The sequence below is a fragment of the Diospyros lotus genome, chromosome 15 (genome assembly GCF_014633365.1).
Source record: "Diospyros lotus cultivar Yz01 chromosome 15, ASM1463336v1, whole genome shotgun sequence".
Classification (NCBI taxonomy): Eukaryota; Viridiplantae; Streptophyta; class Magnoliopsida; order Ericales; family Ebenaceae; genus Diospyros; species Diospyros lotus.
In genome coordinates, this window is record NC_068352.1 from 15,576,223 (window position 1) to 15,597,199 (window position 20,977).

General features: G+C 44.0%; 2 protein-coding genes across 2 annotated transcripts; one reads left to right on the plus strand and one right to left on the minus strand.

Annotated features, from left to right (window-relative positions):
* Positions 1-1,125: 1,125 nt before the first annotated feature.
* LOC127792089 (inosine-5'-monophosphate dehydrogenase 2-like) lies at positions 1,126-6,926 on the minus strand. Its single transcript, XM_052322431.1, has 4 exons — positions 5,888-6,926; positions 5,055-5,234; positions 1,751-2,008; positions 1,126-1,595 (listed from the first exon to the last, which is right to left on the minus strand). The coding sequence occupies exons 1-4, from the start codon at positions 6,884-6,886 to the stop codon at positions 1,524-1,526; spliced, it is 1,509 nt and encodes a 502-aa protein (XP_052178391.1). The 5' UTR covers positions 6,887-6,926; the 3' UTR covers positions 1,126-1,523.
* Positions 6,927-10,546: 3,620 nt separating this feature from the next.
* LOC127791594 (uncharacterized) lies at positions 10,547-11,887 on the plus strand. Its single transcript, XM_052321579.1, has one exon. It carries the CDS (start codon positions 10,547-10,549, stop codon positions 11,885-11,887), a length of 1,341 nt encoding a protein of 446 aa, XP_052177539.1.
* The last annotated feature ends 9,090 nt before the right edge of the window (positions 11,888-20,977 follow it).

Genomic DNA, 20,977 nt, shown 5'->3' on the forward strand with positions numbered 1-20,977 from the left:
GGCTGAAGCATTTATATTTTTGTTTCTCCTCTCTCTATTTCGCACATGTTCATTATTTTGTTTTATTTTTGTTCTATTATAAAACACAGCTGCAACATGGGTGAAAATGGCTTCCCCTAAATCTTTGGAGTATGCTTATGGTTCCTTCCTTGAAAGCTGAAAGCTTGGATGGCGAAAAGATAAAAATAAATAAATAAAAGCTTGAAATAGAAACAACGGCCTTTAGATAAACTCAACTCGATCAAGTATTTTCCAGTTCAATACGGATCTTATTTTGCCATATTGCTTTGTTGTGGGTTGCTTGTTGTCAACTTTATTTTTTATGGGTCTAACAAAGTTTTACATTTGATCAATTCCATGGAATCTAAGATCGGGAGGACCTACTTATTTTATAAGATAGTTAAAGAAATATGGGAGGTTGTACAAAAAATGTATTCAGATTTAGAAAACACATCACAATGTTTTCAAGTGCAATAAAAAATCCGAGATACTCAACAAGGCCACAAATCAGTCTCTAAATGCTACAATTTATTGACTAAATTATGGTAGGAGATGTATTTATTTTACAATATGGATTGACACTATTCAGAAGATGGTGTAAAAATTCACTCAGATGCTCGAGAATGAGCGGATCTTTGGTTTCCTACTAGGGTTAAACAAAGTAATGGACGAGGTACGAGGCAGGTTACTAAGTACTAAACATTTTCCTTGTATAAGTTAAGTCTTTGCTTAAGTTAGAAGAGAAGAGAGTAGAAGAAGGGTAATGCTTACTAGTCCATCCACCAGGGAGTCAAACACTTCCTTATCTTCCTTGACTGCACATCAAAACAGAACACAAGCTCCACACCAACAAAATCAGAAGGCTGGAAAGGAGCAACTATGGTGTAGTCATTGTAACAAGCCTAACCATAGAAAAGAGACATGCTGGAAACTACATAAAAAACCAGTTGATTGGAAACCCCGCAACCAATGGGAGACAAATCATGAGCCTAACCGAGCCCTTTCCACCAAAACATCCAATGACAAAGAGAAATCTGTTAACTTAAGTTTATCTGCTGAACAGATAAAATTTTTACATAATTTATTAAGCAATCAAAATCTACTTAAGGAAACAGAAGTTGCATCTTCTTCATCCATGACCACTGTTGCTCATAAACGTAATACTAGTATTTCATGTTTTAGAAATAGCTATATAGATGAAGGGTGGATTATTGATACTGGTGCATTAGATCATATGACTGGAAACTAAACTAATTTTTCAACTTATAAAGAGTGTGATGATGATATTAAAATTACAATAGTAGATGGCTAGATATCAAAAGCTGTAGGTCGGGGTTCTATTGATGTATCAGGCCTAAGATTAAAGTCATAACATGGGGAAGTGCTCTATGTGCCTTTCCGGCCAAACGTGCCACCGCCGGCCGGCCTTGTCGCCCCCAACACTATATTCAAAATTGATATTACTGAAGGCCCAGAAAAGAGTATTCCCTTGCAGCAGCAATTGTTGACAAGGGCTCTGGATCTCAAAACGATCTCTTCTCATAAGAAACCAGCCCATGAACTCCACCTTCAACTTGTGCTGCTCCAGTCCGGACCTGCAAATGCCAAAGAATTTGGTCATATCAACAGCTGGTTCGGCTTTGTCTAATTCTATAGCCATGAAACATTTTGGTAATATGTTAATGAGAATAACCGGGAGGTTGTTAGAAGCAAAGAAGATGAAAGGTGAAAGCACGAGGCCATGTGGTACCTCTAGCCTAAGTACTGATGATCTTAATAGGTCATGAGCAGACTGCATTGAGGAGGCACCGAGGTCCTGGAAACCCTGTTTAACTGCTTGCATGGTGTAAGGCAGAAATTTTAGAACAGAACCTTTGTCTGCAACTGCTCCAACAACCCCCTGAGCTATCTTTAGTTTAGCCGTATCACCCAAGTATCGTGCATCGCTCCCTTTTCTCATTGCTTCCAAAGAGCCCATGCCTCGGTATTTTTTGACACGGCGATCACCCTGTTAAAGTGAAAAGGGTCAACAGAGAATATGAGACAGCTTAAAGGTGCACCCACCTTTTCCTACCTCAAACTGTAGAATTATCATCCAGATTCCAAGAACATTCATGTCAAATCACTAAGAATAAGATAAACAATAAACAGAAGCGTACATATATCCATTGTCATAATTGATCAAAATGGGTCTTTTGATCTTCCAATTGATTCGTAATTTCTATAGAATTTCTCTATTGATGGGGATGCAAAGAAAAAAACTAACTATCAATTGGGGACAATAACCCTTATATATAACTGCTAAAAACAGTTAACAATTTTTAATATTTTCAAATTGGCCCCCTCATCAATTTAGAAATATAACTTGTCTCTACACATTAATTCTGTGATAGTTTAATACCCAATAGCCTAGGAATTAAACTTTATAGGTCACTTTTAATTGGCTAAACTTTAAGATAACATTACACATTTAAAAATACATTTGTGGCCCTATATGATGAATCACTTATTTTCAACACAAACCCCCAAACAGAAGAGAACACTTGAGAAAAGAGGTAAAATCCCACAACAGAGAAACACCCATTCCAAGCATCACACAACATAAAGCACACTACAACCAATAGAAAATAAATATGAGAAAAAAAAAAAAAACAGAGGAAAAGTGTTATGCAATAAAAAGTAAATTTGAGCTCCAATCGATTAACATGTTTTCAGTCACAAATCCAAGGGTACTTTTTCTATTTATGCAGCCCAAAAAGATTGATAGAATCTCCCCCATTGCTGAAGTCAACTTCATCCAAACCATTCCATTGATAGAATTAGGCAGGTATGCATATTTCCCCATAACCAAACAAGTAATTCTGAGGTCAAAGAAATGTTCATAGAAGTGAATTCGTTACCTCTTTTAACTTAGTCGGAAAAAAAAAAAGAAGAATTGGTTACCTGTTTAAAATATTTATCACAAAAAGATAGGCTCAAATGACTTCATAAAACAGTCCAATCATTCTGATAGATTTATGAAATTATTTACCAACGTATGAAGAAAGATCTAAATGCCACTTCCCTAAAGCTGTAGTTTTCTATGATTTTATTTCAAATTGCTTTCATGCTACATTATAAATCCATCCACCTGTTCTGTACATAATTTATTCATATGAATTTTCTCTAAAAATGTTAAATGTAAAATCAACATGTTTTACTGTTTTTATGAAAATATTAGGTAGGTTAAGCAAGAGCGACCGGACCATTATAACAAGTTATAGAATACTCCTCATAAGGACAGGAAAAAGTCATAAAAAAGAATCCAAGCTTGATGTCGAGGATTAAAACATGACTTCTCCAAGGATGCATACTTTTATGGTGAACTATATTTGATCCAGCAAGTGACCCACCCTAATTGTCCTCTGTGAAGAAAAATTAGAGCCTTCATGCACAAAAATAATCAGCAGCAGCAGCATTGCTGGCTCTAAATTTTTCAATCCTTTCAATGCATATGTACGAACCTATATATGGAAAGCACAAATATGTGTTTAATTATAATTGGAGAAAGATTTCTATTACCTCAATGGGATTAAATCCTGAGTTATTGTGAAGTAAAAAAACGATGAGATTATGGAAGTAAATGTTCTTGCATTTATTACTAATGCACTGTTCGTTCGAGTTCCTTCTGTTTGTCTACTTATTATTTATGTAAAAACAGTCAGTCAAAATGATTAAATAATTTGAATAAAACTAGACTTCTGAGTTCTTATTAATGATAGAAAAAATAAAATCAAAAGGACTCAAATTTCGCAGCTTGAATCAAATGAGCAGGCTAGAAATACTAGAGATAAGGGATAAATAAATAAATAAATGAGCTCAATAATAATGGCATCTTCTTGGCAATATAAATCAAAGTAAATGCACCAAACATTCAAAAGAATAAATTGCAATAACCACCCCTGAGGTTCGCTTTAATTGCAAAAACAAAACTACCCTTCACGTTTTGAAACAGCAGTGACCTCCACTGCCATTTAAAAGTGAGATAAAATGACCAACATACCCCTATCTTCTTTCTCCTCCTCTCTTTCTCACTCATCTCTCCCAGACTTAATGAAAATTTTAAAAAAAAAACTAACAAGGAAAAAAAACTGATGGTGGCCAGCAATGGTGTCTGGTTGACGACCACTGCCACGGCTAGTTGCCAGCCATCCAGACACCTGGGTTCAAAAAATGGAACCTAGATCACCAGGTTCCAACGAGAACCTAGATTTTTTACTGGAAGCCAACACTGAACATGGTGGTTGGTTTGTCCAGAGAGAGAGAGGGAGGGAGACAAATTGACCTACCACCTCCGATGCAGCCACCATCATTGTTGCTGGAGAAGATGAATGCTGCAGCCACCACAATTTCTTTCTCTCTCTAGTGCCGAATCAACCCAAATAGGCTGCATTCCAGATCTTCACAAATCAAGCTGAAAGAGATGAGCGATGGGGAAACCCTATCATGATGGTACTGTTTCCCCATTGCTGCAACACATTGTGATGGGGAAACATCATCTTCAACCTCAATCCCTCTGATCTCTCTGTTCAGCGGCACATCACTCTTCGTCCCTGCATCATGTCCTTTACTACATTGGTTGGTGGTGACAACAGTGGTTGACGGTCAACTGAGTTTAACGAGAGAGAAAGAGGGAGGGGGGGGGGGGGTAAGTTTGGCCTGCTGACCGGCCAAGGCAGAGGTGAGAGAGAGATGAGAGAACTGTAAGAGAGATATTGGAGAGAGAAAGGAGGGTATTTAGAAAAAAACAACGATTTTAAGTGAACAGCAAGGGAAATTTCAACATAATATCAAAAGTCAAGGGTAATCTCTGTAATTTTTTCAAACGTCAAGAGTACTTCCAACAATTGCCCCAAACCTCAGGGGTACCTACTGCATTTTTCCCTATTCAAAAATGCATGCAATTGACACTAGAGGAAGACATATACTAAATATAACTCAAACATGGAAGAACAGTATGCAAAGAATTCCAGTTAGTTTATTAACAACAGTGATAAAAAGGTGTGGTATATCACCTGATACTCGTAAGCTCCAGGAGCTTCATTACTTCCAGCCAAAAAGCTTCCCATCATTACAGTTGAAGCACCAAGGACCAAAGCCTTGACAATATGTCCAGAATTTGAAATGCCCCCATCGGCAATGACAGGCACACCACTTTCTTCAGCAATAGATGAAACCTTGTACACTGCAGTGGCCTAACCAATTTCAACAAAGAGGAAGAAAAATAAATAAATGGCACGGTAAAGAACTCTCTAACCACAAACAGTTCTTTACATCATTGACATGCTACATCGTCCAACAAAATAATGTATTGACCTTTTAAGAAGATGCCAGAAGGAAGGAGAACTACGCTTCAGTGGGATAGGAGAATTTATGAAGGGAAAAAGGGAGAATTCATGCAGATACAAATTCTACTTCAGAAATCTTTCTTTAAACATGCAGTTCACCAAGTTATATTTCTTATGTGTGCTTCCAACAAACAGTTATTATCAAAAAAGGAGCCGCCCACTTTACAATTTATAGGCATGGCAGGTGCATAGACATATATGCATCCCAGGCATAGTTTCAGGGCTAGCTGCCACAATCAATTTCATTCTGCTGGATAATTCAGGTGAGACAATTAGCACCATAGGCATATTGTACAGGTTAATTCCTATCCCACCATCACTTCCCATATCTCCACTGCCCTCCCCAACCAAAGGGGTTAATAATTTCAGAAAATGGACGTTTTTGTAACCATTATGTAGCTTTTGACTAATTGCAGTGCTGTTAATATGAAAAAGCGCTGAGAAACCAGGAAAATTTACAGTAGCAATGTGAACATATTGTGATTGATAATAAATTTTACCTGTCCTCGGCCCACAGCACAAACCTCTTGCGTGGTGCAAATGGAGCCAGACCCCATCCCAACTCTCAACCCATCAACTCCAGCCTGAATCAAATTCTGCGCCTGATATTTGGTCACAACATTCCCGCCAATCACATCCAACTCTGGATACGTCTTCTTCATGTACTTGATCATTTCCATTTCGTATATTGAATTTCCTTGAGAACTATCCACTACCACCACATTCACCCCAGCCTTCACCAAATGCTCCAACCTTTCTTTATCCGTTTCCCGCGTCCCAATGGCCGCCCCGACCAAGAATTTCCCGTCAGGCCCAATAGATGGCGCCCCCAGCTTTGGAAACCCCCGAATTCTCTCCACATCCTCTGCAGTTACCAAATTCACCACTTCCCCTCCGTCTTCATCATTCACCAAAGGCACAAATTCGAGATCTTTCGCCGCCAAATACGCGGCAACTTCCTCGAAATGGTAGTTCGAGGGCGCCGAAACCAGCGATTTGAGCATGTAATCAGAAACCCTGGCGTCTTTGTCAGTCAAGGACTCCCAATCGGACTTGGCGACCACGCCTAAGAGCTTGGACTTGCTGGTTCCGGACTCGGTAACCAGAACGCAGGGCGACGAACCAAATTCATCGAGTGAATTGACGGAATCGGAAGGCGATTTGAAAACGAGATCGGAGTGTAAGGGGAGGCGGTGAGACTTGGCAGCGCGGACGATGGAGGCCTGGCGGGAGGCGGCGTTGTTGGAGTGGACGATGCCAATGCCGCCGAAAGCGGCCATGGAGACGGCCATGGCAGTCTCAGTGACGGTGTCCATGGGGGAGGAGACGCAAGGGATGGAGAGGCGGAGGTTGCGGCTGAGCTTAGTGGACAACTGGACGGCGTCGGTGGGGAAGTCGATGTAGTGGGGGAGGAAGATGACATCGTCGTACGTGTAGGAGTAGCCCTGGTTAAAGAGCCTCTCGGCCGGAAAGCCGTCGTCGATCGGAGCTCCAACCATGGCGCCGCCGGTGTTACAGAGAGGGAGAGAAGGAGCTAGGGCTCAGTATATAATAAATTTGATTATTATAATTTATATTATTAATTGATTATTTAAATTATTTTTATTATATATATAATTTAATTTATTTATTTTTTAAAATTTAAAATTTTAAATGTTATAATTTTATATATAACTTAAATGTTATAATTTTAATTTTAACTTTATTTTTTAATATTTTAAAATTTTGACATGTTTTCAATGTAATAATTAATTGTCAGGAGAAATATGTTAAATGATATATGGATAATCAATTTTGAAAATTTGGTTATCATCATTTATATAATTAATTAATTATTTAAATTATTTTTATTTTATATATAGATTAATTAATTTAAATTTATTTTTTTATAATTTTAAATATTATAATTTTATATATAACTAAATGTTATAATTTTATTTTTTTACAGTATTTTTTTTTTTTGTTACTTTCTTAAAAATTTGACCTATCTTAAATGTGGTAATTGATTAACAAGAGAAATATGTAAAGTCATATAAGAATAATCAACTTTGAAAATTTGATTATTATCATTTATATAATTAATTGATTATTTTTTGTTATTTTTTAACTTTATTTGCAAACGTAGTAAAGTTTTTAGTACGATGAAGTTGGTAATTGATCCTAATTTGATCTCTAAATACGCGTGTATGCTAGAAGTAAGTCAGGTTAGTATAGTATTTAAAATTTTAAAGTTTGCAATGTGTTAAGAATGACTATGTGCTAAAACACGTTCTAATGTGTTATGCCCACCTTTCTCAACAGTAAGAGTCTAATCTTTATTGAAAGATTGAAAAGATTAAAATTGAGGAAGAAAATGTGTTTCATCAATTTTTAGAATTTAATATCTATATTTGTAAAAAAAATTTGGGGGTTCCTAATACGTATGATGTAAGTACTAATTAATGACATTATATTCTAAATTTCTTCATCTAATGATGAAGTTACTACGTCATTGAACTCAGGTTTTGAGTTATACATACATTGAAAAACTATGAAGGGTGTTTTGCAAAAAGCGCTCTCCTTGGCGATTTGTTGACTTATGCAACTAAGAAGATTCAATCGATGATCAAGAAGGAGGATAACTAAAAAACGTTTATCTGATTAGTTTTGGATTACAATATTTTTTTTTTTTTGTTGTCACATATTCCTATAAAACTTTTGAGGTTGTTTTGTTAATTACTACGGAATTTTATTTGTTGGCTTTTGTTATAATTTGTAAACTTGGTTTGCTAATTTTTTATTTCTAAATATTTTGGTTGTTGTTGGATTTATATCTAGCTAGGAATTTGTTTGATCTACATGTTTTTTGTTTTCTTTTATTATTTAGTTTTTTTCTTCTTTTTTTTACTGATTCATACTTATGTATTTGCTCATTTTTTATGTTCTTTCACTTCTATTTATTTGTATATTTTTTTTAGTCCACTGATTTATAGTAGGTGTTTAACGTTCCTACATTTTTACCTGTATTATTTCTTCTTTTTTTTTCATTGCACAAATTATTCTTTTTGTTATGGGTAAAGATACTGAAAGGAAAAGAGCAATGCAAGCCCCACGTAGCAGCCTGAGGAAGTGCCACGTGGCAGCCCGAGGAAGCACCACGTGGCGGCCTGGGTGACCAAAGGAGGCCACCCAGGGGCGCGGGGGCGCCTAGCGCGGCCCTCCGCGCGCGCGCAGCCCCACGCTCGCGCGACCAAGCAGCACGCGGCTGCTTGGGCGGGGGCCGCGCCCCTGGCCTACAGGGGCCACCCCCGAGTGAGGGTCACTCGGGGGTAGGGTACCCCCTAGTGCCCCCCCTCGGGGGGGCACTCAGCTGCGGGGGGCAGCTGGGCATTCGCACGGCTGCGCGCACGCGCCTCTGCACAAAGGCGGCCGGGCGCATGTGCGGGCGGCCCTTCCCCCGAGAGAGGGTCACTCGGGGGTGAGGTACCCCCGAGTGTACCCCCCTTAGGGGGGGCTCAACTGAGCGCGCGCGTGCCCCCATCGGCACGGGCGGCCTCGCGCACCCCTGCGGACAGGCAGCCACGCACACCCCGCTTGCGGCCGCCCCGCGTGCAGCCATCAGCGCATTCAGCCACCCGTGAGCGCGGCCACTCACGCGCGCGGCCTCCCGTGCGCTCCCTCGCGCCCGGCCCCTTCGCACCCGGCCCCAGGCACTTGCGCGCACAGCCCCTCATGCTCTCCTTGCCCGCGCTCGTGCATACCCCCGAGTGAGAGTCACCCAAGGTGCCGCACTGACATCCACGTGCCCCCTATTATTGCGCCGACGCCTCCGAAATAATCGGCTTAAACCAACTCTGCGAGACTCGGTCAATGCCCCTCCGAGATTCTTGCCGCAAAGCTCGAGGAGCGCGACACATGGATGCCCCTCCTATCGCTATCAATAGGAGGTCATTTTCTCTCATTTGGTATGCAATCTCTGGCTCTCATATTTACATTCTTACTCTCAAGTACTCTACTCCTACGGTGATCTAATTTAAGCATCAGAGGGTTCACGCGAGGACCTCCGCCCACGTCCCTAACCGATTCTTTTTCCAACAGGTCGCCCATTGTTCTCAACCTGGCAAAAAAGGCTCACCCATCGGCATCTTCACCTCGAAAGACTTATCCATCGCTCAGACACACCACGAGAGGGTCACCCATCGCTCGAATCGTTCATCGGAGGGTCATCCATCTGCAGTTTCCCTTTTTATAAATTCATTGTTGTTACCGGGCTACAACAATTGGCGCCGTCTGTGGGAAACGCAAACAAAAAGCTACAGAACTATTCCCTCACTATGGCTCAAACCCGAAGTAATCGTCAGACCCTCTCTCGGGGTGCCCAATCACCTCGACGAGAGACCCTCGCTCGAGCAGAAGAACAACATCCATCTGCTCATGAGGGCCCACTACCCCTCACCCATGGGGGTCATCCGCCCCTTACCCATGGGGGCCAACCATCCCTCACTCACCAGCAGTAGCCTCTTCTAGAGCCCCATCATCCATTGGGGGTGCAACTTCAAGTGTCGCCCCTTACTACCACGCATGTTCTCTCAGGACCCTGCCCAGGGATACAAGTCCCATCTGTCGTTCCTTGGGCGGAGTATGAGGCTCTACGACAGCAACATTCTGAAGAAATACAAGCCCTTCGGGAAATGGCGGGCATCTTGCAAAATTTGGTTCCTCACGGGACAATCCCAGAGACATTAAGAAAGTTTATGCCAGAGACAGTTCCCTCCCACAGGACACGTCAGGAGGTACCGGGGGATGGCTCCTACCGAGAAGTGAGCCCTGAAACCCATGCTCAACATGTCCATGTTCGAAACGATTCACCACGATCCCTTTTAAGAGGAGCTCATAGCCAAATCTCTCAATAGCGAGAAAAATGAGGAGCAACTGATCGTCGAAAGACTGAAAGGAAAAGTCCACAAAGAGGAAGATACTCTGAAAAGGTAGCCAGCACCCCTATGGAAAGAGATCGGGATTCTAGACAGAGAGATGGGCCTGATGACAACCCTATCGCATTTAGTGCACGAGAGACAACCGACATGAAAAAAATGATAGAGCGAGTACTGCAACAGAATAAGTTATTACCTGTTCCCGAGGAACAATCCTGAGGAAAGCTATTATTCGTGGCAGAAGTAATGGAGAAACCTTTGCCGAGAAAGTTCAAAATGCCCCAGATAAACCCTTATTCAAGCAAAGACGATCCCTATGATCACATGCAAAATTACGAATCTTTAATGATGCTTCATGGATGGGACGATGAGATAATGTGTAGGGCATTCCCCTTAACCTTAACTGGGCACGCTTGGGCCTGGTTTAATGGTTTACCCGAAACATCCATTTCTTCATTCAGACAGTTAAAAACAGAGTTCATAAAGGCATTCATTATTAATAGTCGAAGGAAGAAAGACGCAGCGTACCTTCTTAGCATTTGGCAAGGGCATAAGGAAACCCTACGTCACTATGTGGACAGATTTCGGAATGCCACGCTTGAGATTTGCAATTTGCCTATAGAAATGGCTGTGTCCGCTATGTTCCAAGGAACACGACTACCCCCTTTGCAAGAATCATTGTCTCTAGACCCGCCGAAGTCTTTAGCATACCTGTTCGTCAGAGCCAATAAGTGCATACTCCACACAGAAATGATGAGAACAATAGGGGGAAATGAAGATGAAGAAAGGAAAATAAAAGAGCGAGATAATGAAGAAGGATTGAATCAGCGAAAAGAACGAACCAAGAGGTCAGATACGGTTAGACCACAATTCCATCATTACACTAGGCTCAATCAACCCCGATCAACTATACTGGCAGCAGTAAAGGGGTCGGGCCTTCTCCAGCTTCCGAAAAAGCCAGACCGTCCCATGGGGAGAAATCAAGAAGAATACTGCAGATATCACCGGATTCGAGGGCACTCCACTGACCAGTGTAGGGAGTTAAAAAACCAGATTGAAGCACTCATTCGGGAAGGGCACTTGCAAAGGTATGTAAGGACTGAAGGAAGAAATGACCGAGATCGTCAGAGAATGGAAGAAAGACCCGAGGGTCAAGATAGACGAAATTTGCTGCAGAATGAAGACAGAATTATGGCCCCCCTCGACAATAAGCCGACACATCAAGCCATTCATGTCATCTCTGAGGGCGAGACTCTAGCTGGGAATACTTCTTCTCGAAAAGCCTACGCTCGTCAGGCCTACCAGGTCAATTCAGTGATGGAGGCAAGAGAAGACGAGGAGCCCATCACATTCACCCCTGCTGATAGGGGTGATATAATACTCCCGCATAACGATCCAATGGTAATTTCTGCAATTGTCGCCAAACACCCTGTCAGTAGAATCTTGGTGGATAGCGGCAGCTCTGTTAATCTGATCTATTGGAATTGTTTCGAGCAAATGCGTATGTCCCCTGACCGATTGAAAAGAGTGTCATCTCCCTTGTACAACTTCACTGGGGAAGCTGTCCCAGTGGCGGGATCTGTTTAATTACCAGTCACATTGGGTGTCGACCCCCAAAGTGTGACCCGACAAGCAAATTTTATGGTGGTCAAAGCCCCTTCAGCAGCATACAACATGATTTTAGGCTGACCGCTCCTCAACGATATGAGAGCTATAGTGTCCTCTTGCTACCTATTAATGAAGTTCCCCACACTCTCAGGAGTGGGGCAAGTTCATGGAGATCAGAGGAAGGCGAGGTCCTGTTATGTGTCATCTACAAAAGGAAAAAGGACAGAAGAGACTTTGTGTGTTGTTGAGAAAGCTATACACAAATTCTTGGCAGAAGAGATTGCTCGCAAGCCCCAACCAGTGGAAGAGTTAGAAGCGGTGCACTTAAGCGGTACAGACCCCGAGAAGTTAGCGTATGTTGGCACACAGCTTCCGAAATCGGTAAAAGAAGAAATCGTGGAGTGTCTAAGAAAGAACTTGGATGTCTTCGCCTGGACACCAAAGGATATGCCAGGGATCAAGCCAGACGTGATATGTCACCATCTGAATGTGGACCCTCAATTCAAGCCTGTCCGACAAAAGAAAAGGAATATTGCCCCTGATAGACTGTCAGCATTAGAGGATGAAGTTGATAAGTTACTACAGGCAGGTTTCATTCGAGAGGTCTTATACCCATAATGGTTGGCAAACGTCGTCATGGTTAAAAAACCCAATGGAAAATGGCGCGCGTGTATAGACTTCACTAACCTCAACAAGGCGTGTCCTAAAGACTCTTACCCGTTGCCTCGGATCGACCGTCTCGTGGATGAAACATCTGGGTATCAATTGTTGAGTTTTCTAGATGCCTTCTCGGGGTATCACCAAATAATGATGTATCATCCAGATCAGGAGAAAACATCATTCATTACAGAGAAAGGGATATATTGTTACCAAGTTATGCCTTTCGGGCTCAAAAATGAGGGGGCCACCTATCAGCGCATAGTGAATAAAGTCTTCAAAGAGTTATTGGGTGATACCATGGAGGCCTATGTTGATGATATGATCATAAAAAGTCAGGAGAAGGAATCGCACGTAAAAAACCTAGCGCAAGTGCTCGAGGTCTTTAGGCAATACGAAATGCGCCTAAACCCAGCAAAATGTGCATTTGGAGTTCAATCTGGAAAATTCCTAGGGTATATGATCACGCAAAGGAGAATAGAGGCGAACCCCGAAAAAATTCAAGCGATACTGGATATGGAACCCCCAACATCAATTAAGGAAGTGCAGCGGTTGACAGGCCGAATGGCGGCTCTCGGACGTTTCCTCTCCAAGTCAGCTGAAAGGGAACTCCCGTTTCTTCAGACGTTAAGGGCGGGAAAAAAGTTTAAGTGGACAGAGTAATGTCAAAAGTCGTTTGAGGCATTAAAGGAATACTTGAAAGAAGTTCCTTTGTTGACCCGACCCGAAACTGGGGAAATGTTATATTTGTACCTGGGCGTAAGTGACAAAGCGATGAGTGCAGTGTTGATTAAGAAGAAAGGATCGGTGGACCGGGTGGTGTACTATGTCAGTAAGGTTCTACAAGGCCCAGAAACACGTTATCCTTTCACTGAAAAGGTGGCGCTGGCTTTGCTAAACGCCTCCAAAAAATTGAGGCCGTACTTCCAAGCCCATTCCATTAACGTACTGACGAACCAACCACTGCGGAGCATCTTGCAAAAACCTGAATGTTCCGATCGTCTCACCAAATGGTCCATTGAGTTGAGCGAGTATGACATACACTTTCAGCCTAGACAAGCCATAAAAGGGCAAGCATTGGCAGATTTTATTGTTGAATGTACTCCCTCTAAAGAACCCAAAGAAGAGAACAGAACAGAATGGCTATTGTTCGTAAATGGGGCCGCTAGTTCACAAGGGAGTGGAGCTGGAGTAGTGCTTATCCCACCAGAAGGAGAATCCCTTGAATACTCTTTGAGATTTGCTTTTCCAAGCTCGAATAATGTGGCAGAGTATGAGGCGCTAATTGCCGGTCTAAAGTTAGCCCGAAAGCTTGAAGTAGCGCAATTGGTAGCGCATAGTGATTCTCAGTTGATTGTCCAACAATACTACGGGTAGTACGAGACTAGAGAGTCGGTCATGGGACAATACCTGCAAAAAGTCAGGACACTTGCACAATTGTTCGAAAGTTTCCAGTTAATGCAGATCAACAGATCCCTCAATGGTCATGCGGATGCCTTATCCAAATTGGCATCCACCAAAGAAACCATTGAGAGAACAGTATATGTAGAAGTCCTTCAGCGACCTAGTATAGACGAGCTTGAGGTAGCATGCATTGAGAATGATAGCGACTGGAGAACCCCTTTTTACAAATATTTGACCACGGGAGAATTGCCAGCAGACTCAGAGGAGGCCAGAAAAATTAAAATTAGAGGGTCTCGTTTCACAGTGATTGATGGAACGCTTTACAAACGAGCTTACACTATGCCGCTCCTCAAATGCTTAGGTCCCTAGGAAACTGATTACGCCTTGGCTGAAGTTCATAGCGGAGTATGCGGTGAGCATCTGGGAGGAAAGGCCCTAGCAGCCAAAATCCTAAGGGCAGGTTTCTTTTGGCCCACATTACAACAGGATGCCCAAACGAAGGTCAGGGAGTGTGATAAATGTCAAAAGCATGCTTCGATTCATTCCGCTCCAATATCGCAATTACAGCCCACATTACAGCCTATCCCCTTCGTTCAATGGGGCCTGGACATTCTCGGCCCATTCCCACGAGCTACGGGGCAAAGAAAATTTCTTCTGGTAGCAACAGATTATTTCACCAAGTGGATTGAAGCAGAAGCCCTAGCCACTATCAGCGCTAGGAAAGTAGAAGCTATGGTGTGGAAAGACATTATATGCCGATTTGGTGTCCCACGAATCATCAACACTGATCATGGAAAGCAATTTGACTGTGATTCTTTTCGAATTTTCTGCAAAGGCCTAGATATTCAGTTAAGGATTTCTTCAGTGGCATATCCCCAGGCAAACGGACAAGCCGAAATTAGCAACAGAACAATTTTACATGGTTTGAAAACTCGGCTGGAAGGCGCAAAGAGAGCATGGGTGGATGAATTGCCTACCGTCCTGTGGGCCTACTGAACAACCAGCCGAGTCTCAACGGGCGAAACACCCTTTAACTTGGTGTATGGGACAGAAGCTTTGATTCCAGTAGAAATCTCGTGCAGGTCACCCCGATTGGACTCTTATGATAAAAGTGACAACTCAAATAACTCTGATGCACTAAAAGAAAATCTTGATCTCATCGAGGAACAGAGAGACAGGGCAGCTGTGCGAATCGCTGCCTATCATAAAATGGTGGCCTATTATTACAACTCTCGAGTAAAGAGCCGGCCTCTCAAGGAAGGAGATTTGATCCTCAGAAAGTCGATCATCACCAATGCACTCCGAGAGGATGGAAAATTTCGGGCAAATTGGGAAGGGCCGTATCGCATTTAGGAAATGATAGGCCCTAGTACATGTATTCTCCAAACACTCCAAGGTGAAACATGAGCAAAACGTGGAGTACAAATCACCTGAAATTGTACTCTCCTCCTGACATGTAACGCAATAATAATATGAACTCGACGAGGGACTGTGGACGTAGGCACATTTTTTTGAACCACGTAAAATACGTGTGTCTTCCTTTTTTCCCTTTATTTCAGACAAAGGAGAAGAGAGCTTTTTGCTTCCCCGCAAAGTAGTATGACAAGTCTTGCATGGAAGTGAAAATTGGCGAGTGAACTAATATCCCGCTAGTAGGTTGCTCTACTAAGCCCGATAGTAATACGTAGGGCCCTGCCATGCAGTGCACCATGAGAAAAGCACGGCTCAATTGGCCCGGTAAATGTAATAGTTGCCCTGCCTCAAAGCCAAGTGGCCCGGCCAGTGAAGAAACAAATACGTCTAGCACAACTTGCCAATATTGAAAACGCGAGCTATCCCGTCAGTCTATTTAATTGACCTGGCTTGATAACAAAAGGTCAAGAAATTGCCAAATGACCACTAAGGGCCTGAACGCCCATAGTCCACCTTATGGTAACGACCAAAAATCCCAAACCCTCTGTGGGCAGCAATAATGAAGAAAACCAGCGAGATGCAGCCACTGTTAAGAGACGAATCTTATTCATGCAAATAAAAGATACTACACTCAACAGAGAAAAAGATACTACACTTAACATAGAAAAAGCTACTACACTTAAAAAAAAAAAAAAAAGGGAAAAAAATGGGGTCTATTCTAAGTTCGCTTCCTCCTGCCAGAACTAGGAGCACCGCTACTTGGAGCAGATGGGGCCTCCCCTTCTCCTTGGCCCAATGATGCAATAACTGTGTCATCAGCTGTGGATAGGGCATCTGTCATCTCCACTTCCTCTGAGGCAAAGGCATACGGCTCCCACGGCCCCGACAAGTTCTCTAGATTATCAACTAAACGAGCATTCAAATAAGCCTTGGGACTAGTGGGGTCAGGATCATTATATCTTCGCCAATTAGGAACATCAGACTCCTCAACCTCATCAGTATAGACTAATTCAGGGAACTGTTCTCCTGGGCGTTTTGATTCCAGATGCGAGCGTGCGAGATAGAATCCATACTTCGTAAAGCAGCCCCCATAACTGATCTTTCTTTCTTGGCAGTCCGTTGAAAGGCGATAGTCCCTCACAGTCTTCTCCTGTGCCGCCGAAATCTCTTCCTTCCTTCGGTTCTTGAGCGACCTATATTGCTTCTTCTGACGAGCAAGCTCGTCTACCCTCAAAGAATGCTCTTGCAAAAGGTTTTCATGGGTTTCCTTAACTCCTAAAAGCTCTCTCGTCAGCGATTCTTTGCTATTCCGGAGCTCCTCTATCTCCCCCTTTATGCTTGACGATTCACCATCAGCTTCTGCCAGCTTGGAACGCATCTCTTCTACCTCTCGGTTCAGCTTTTTGATATCGGCTTGGTAGCAACGCTCGTGATCCCTCCACTTTATCGCGTTCTTTCTTGCCTCCACTTTCTCTTGTTCTGCCCGATGATGATAAGCTCTCCCGATAGCGTTGGATATCACCAACCCTTGAACCCCCTGGGTGCAAGCAATGTATTAGAAGACCAACAACCAAGTCAAACGGCAAATATAACATATAGGCACAATAAAGGCATCCTACCTCAACAATCTTTTGCTCGAGAGAGTTGGCAACGCTAAGCCAATTGCCAAAAAAATTATGCTCATCCTGAGGGAGCACGGTAGCATATATCATCCTGGCACCCACCCCCGGGTCTCTTACAGAGTCTAAATCAATCAGCCCGGGCTGCACTTGGAAGTGGTCACCCCTCACTCTAGTGCTGTTAGGAATTGGCACGGAATTCTGTCTAGGTTCAGCAATGGGAGGAAGAATAGGCCGAAAGTCTAGGAGCTCAGGCTTTAGCTTTCGTCGATCCCTACGAAAAGGAACAAAAGGTTGGTGACTCTCCTCCCTGATTCGACCGAGCTCGCTGCCAAAAGAAGAGCGAGAGCTGCCAGTCCCCTTCCTTCGTGAGCTAGAGGCATCGGTTGGATTTGGTTCCCCAAGGGCGACTTCGGGGGCAGGAAGGTCTAACATGGAAACGCCTGAGGTGGGAACTGAGGGTTCAGGACAAGAAAGGCTGGGCAAGGCACTCACCTCGGACCTCTTCACTTTTAGACACCTTCGAGACGAGCTAGGAACCGACGGAGGAAGAAGGCTAGGGTCTGGAGTGTCAGACGGAGGCCTCTGTGACAAGTCATGGGGCGCTTGAGGAGGAGGTTGTTGATCTTGCTCGCCAGCCTGTCGTGAATTCCTACCACGTCGTCTGAGCGTTTGTTCCTTGAATATATTCATATCGTCTACAAAACAAGAGATAAAAGTAAAAGTCAACCACTTGCATGGATAATTTAAAAGGCAATTTCTACAATTCTGGGGATCTACCCTCAGAGGAAGAATAACCAAGAAAGACCATACTCCCTATAGATTTTCCCTCTTTCTCGGGGCCCTCGTCCTCTTCCTCGCTGCCCTCTTCCTCCTCAACTTGTAAGGCGTCATCGGGCATGTCTTCAAGCCGAACGCCCCACCTTGCGGCAGTAATATTTTCTGAGGTAAGCAGGTCGGGTAGATTACAAGTGCCAAGGGCACATAATCTCTCAATTACTCGGTGATAGACAACCCGAGAAATCCCAAAGTCATCAAGCTTCTCCGACCAAAAGTCCCGCTCGTTATCCCAACACCAACGAAACGGTGCTTTCCAGCTGGGAGGAGGCTCGACCATAATCCATCGGGACTCGAAGTCCACCTTATTTTGGAGCTTTTGAAAGAGAAGAGATAGACCCACAATCCTTTGAAGTGTGAAAAAGACGCCCCTCCGTTCGACTTTCCTCAACCTATAGAAGCAACCAAACAACTCTACGGAAGGAGGTACTTGGATCATATGGCAAAGGATGGTGAAGCCAACTAACTGACCCCAATCATTAGGATGAAGTTGAGCAGGGACAATGCAATGATAATCGAGCCACTCCATGCCAAAGCTAAACAAGGGGAAACGAAGACCTGCTCTTAAAGAAGTCAAATATACCCCGAAGCCATGTCCCCCTACCATAGCGGTACTTGTCTCTTCAGGTGTAGGAAGTCTAATATGATGATCAATTGGAATATGGAAACGAGACTGTATCCCAGTTAAGTCTCTCCCCTTCACCGAAGACCGCCGTCCCAAAGATATATATACATTGGGAGCAGGAGGTGGAGGTGGTAAAGCATTCTTAAAATGGCCCATATTGAGTGCTTAAATCCTAAGGCGCGGCCGCAAGAAATGAATGGTTCAAGCGAGTTATGACTCCTGGGGGTCACATAAGACTAAGGGCAAGACCCATGGGTGAGGGTCACACCTAGATGGTAAAAAGACCCATGAGAAGACTCGCGCATGGATTAGGCTAATGATGAAACCTATGGATGAGGGTCGCATAAGACTAAGGGCAAGACCCATGGGTGAGGGTCACGCCTAGATGGTAAAAAGACCGATGAGAAGACTCGCGCATGGATAAGGCTAATGATGAAACCTATGGGTGAGGGTCACATAAGACTAAGGGCAAGACCCATGGGTGAGGGTCAGGCCTAGATAATAAAAAGACCCATGAGTAGACTCATGCATGGATGAGGTAAATGACAAGACCCATGGATGGGGGTTACGAGAAGCTACGACCAACAATTGGACCCATGGATGAGGAAGTATACCGTGAAGAAGCCTGGGACGCTGAGAGGATCCTTACGAGAGAGTAGTTGAGCAATGAAAAAAGTGAAAGACCAAGTCATCCTTTTATAGTGGTCCTGAGAAGACACTATGGAAAGAATAAACCCGAAAGACTTGAAGTTAGAAGAGACAGATACGGAAGAAAACCTTCTCCTCAAAATGAAAGTGGTCTCTTGTAAATAGAGTTGCAGCATAAACAAAATACTCTTTCTCTCAAGATTTTCGACAGAAAGAGTAGGGAGCAATTGTTATGCGTAAAGATACTGAAAGGAAAAGAGTAATGCAAGCGCCATGTAGCAGCCTAAGGAAGCGCCATGTGGCAGCTCGAGGAAGCACCATGTGGCGGCCTGGGCGACCAAAGGAGGCCACCTAGGGGCGCGGGCGCGCTTAGCGCGGCCCTCCGCGCGCTCGCAGCCTCGCGCTCGCGCGGCCGAGCAGCACGTGGCTGCTTGGCGGGGGCCGCGCCCCTGGCCTGTAGGGGCCACCCCCGAGTGCCCCCCCTCGGGGGGGGGGGCGCTCAGCTGCGCGGGCGCAGCTGGGCGTGCCCACGGCTGCACGCGCGTAGTCGCGCGCGCACCCCTGCAGAAAGGCGACCGCTCACATGTGCGCGCGGCCCTCTCCTCGAGAGAGGGTCACTCGGGGGTGAGGTACCCCCGAGTGTACCCCCCTTGGGGGGGGGCTCAGCTGAGCGGGCGTGCGCCCCCCCTGCGCACGGGTGACCTCGCGCGCCCCTGCGGATAAGCGGCCGCGCACACCCTGCTTGCGGCCGCCCGCGCGCGCCGTCATCAGCCCACGCAGCCGCCCGTGAGCGCGGCCACTCACGCGCGCAGCCTCCCGTGAGCGCCCCTTCGCACCCGGCCCCATGCACTTGCGCGCACGGCCCCTCGTGCTCTCCTTGCCCGGGCCCGTGCATACCCCTGAGTGAGGGTCACCCAAGGTGCCGCACTGACATCCACGTGCCCTATATTCTTGCGCCGACGCCTCCGAAATAATCGGCTTAAACCAACTCCTGCGAGACTCGATCAATGGGCCTCCGAGATTCTTGTCGCAAAGCTCGGGGCGCGCGACACATGTATGCCCCTCCTATCGCTATAAATAGGAGGTCATTTTCTCTCATTTGGTATGCAATCTCTGGCTCTCATATTTACATTCTTACTCTCAAGTAGTCTACTCCTACGGTGATCTAATTTAAGCATTGAAGGGTTCATGCGGGGACCTCCGCTCGCGTCCCTAACCGATTCTTTTTCCAACAGGTCGCCCATTGTTCTCAACTTGGCAAAAAAGGCTCACCCATCGGCATCTTCACATCGGAAGACTCATCCATCGCTCAGACACACCACGAGAGGGTCACCCATCGCTCGAATCGTTCATCGGAGGGTCATCCATCTGCAGTTTCCCTTTTTATAAATTCATTGTTGTTATCGGGCTACAACACTTTTCAACATATTGCACAATAATTTATCATAATTGAGCTATAGTTTAGTAAAATACACAATATTGAAATCAACGAACGAGAAACATCTTCAATCAAATAATTAATAAAATGAATCGAGAAATCACAATTTATATTGAGTAATCAATTACCTTGCTATTGAGAGTTCAGAATAAGACATGCCACATTTTTAGTATTTCGTGCATCAAAGTGAAAATAGTGTGTTAGAAATGGTAGACGTTCTCCTCACTCTAACAAGTCACGAATACTATAGACATTAGATACAACCTTTTGTTAAAGACGCACTTATGTGTTAGTAGAAAGACCATAATAAAAGCATAAAAAATGTTAGAAAATAAAAAAAAAAGACAAACAAAAAGGAGCATACATATTTCGGAATAATTGAATAACTAATTTTGTTGTATATTTGTTCATTTCTTATGATTGCAACA

Bases quoted from the DNA above. Each gene is read 5' to 3' on its own strand.
- LOC127792089 (XM_052322431.1), bottom strand. From the start codon at position 6,886: ATGGTTGGAGCTCCGATCGACGACGGCTTTCCGGCCGAGAGGCTCTTT. The intron at 5,235-5,887 runs GTAAAATTTATT...GAAATTGGTTAG, and splicing joins GTGCTGTGGGCCGAGGACAG to GCCACTGCAGTGTACAAGGT. The intron at 1,596-1,750 runs GTACCACATGGC...TGGCATTTGCAG, and splicing joins CATCAGTACTTAGGCTAGAG to GTCCGGACTGGAGCAGCACA.
- LOC127791594 (XM_052321579.1), top strand. From the start codon at position 10,547: ATGGAGAAACCTTTGCCGAGAAAGTTCAAAATGCCCCAGATAAACCCT.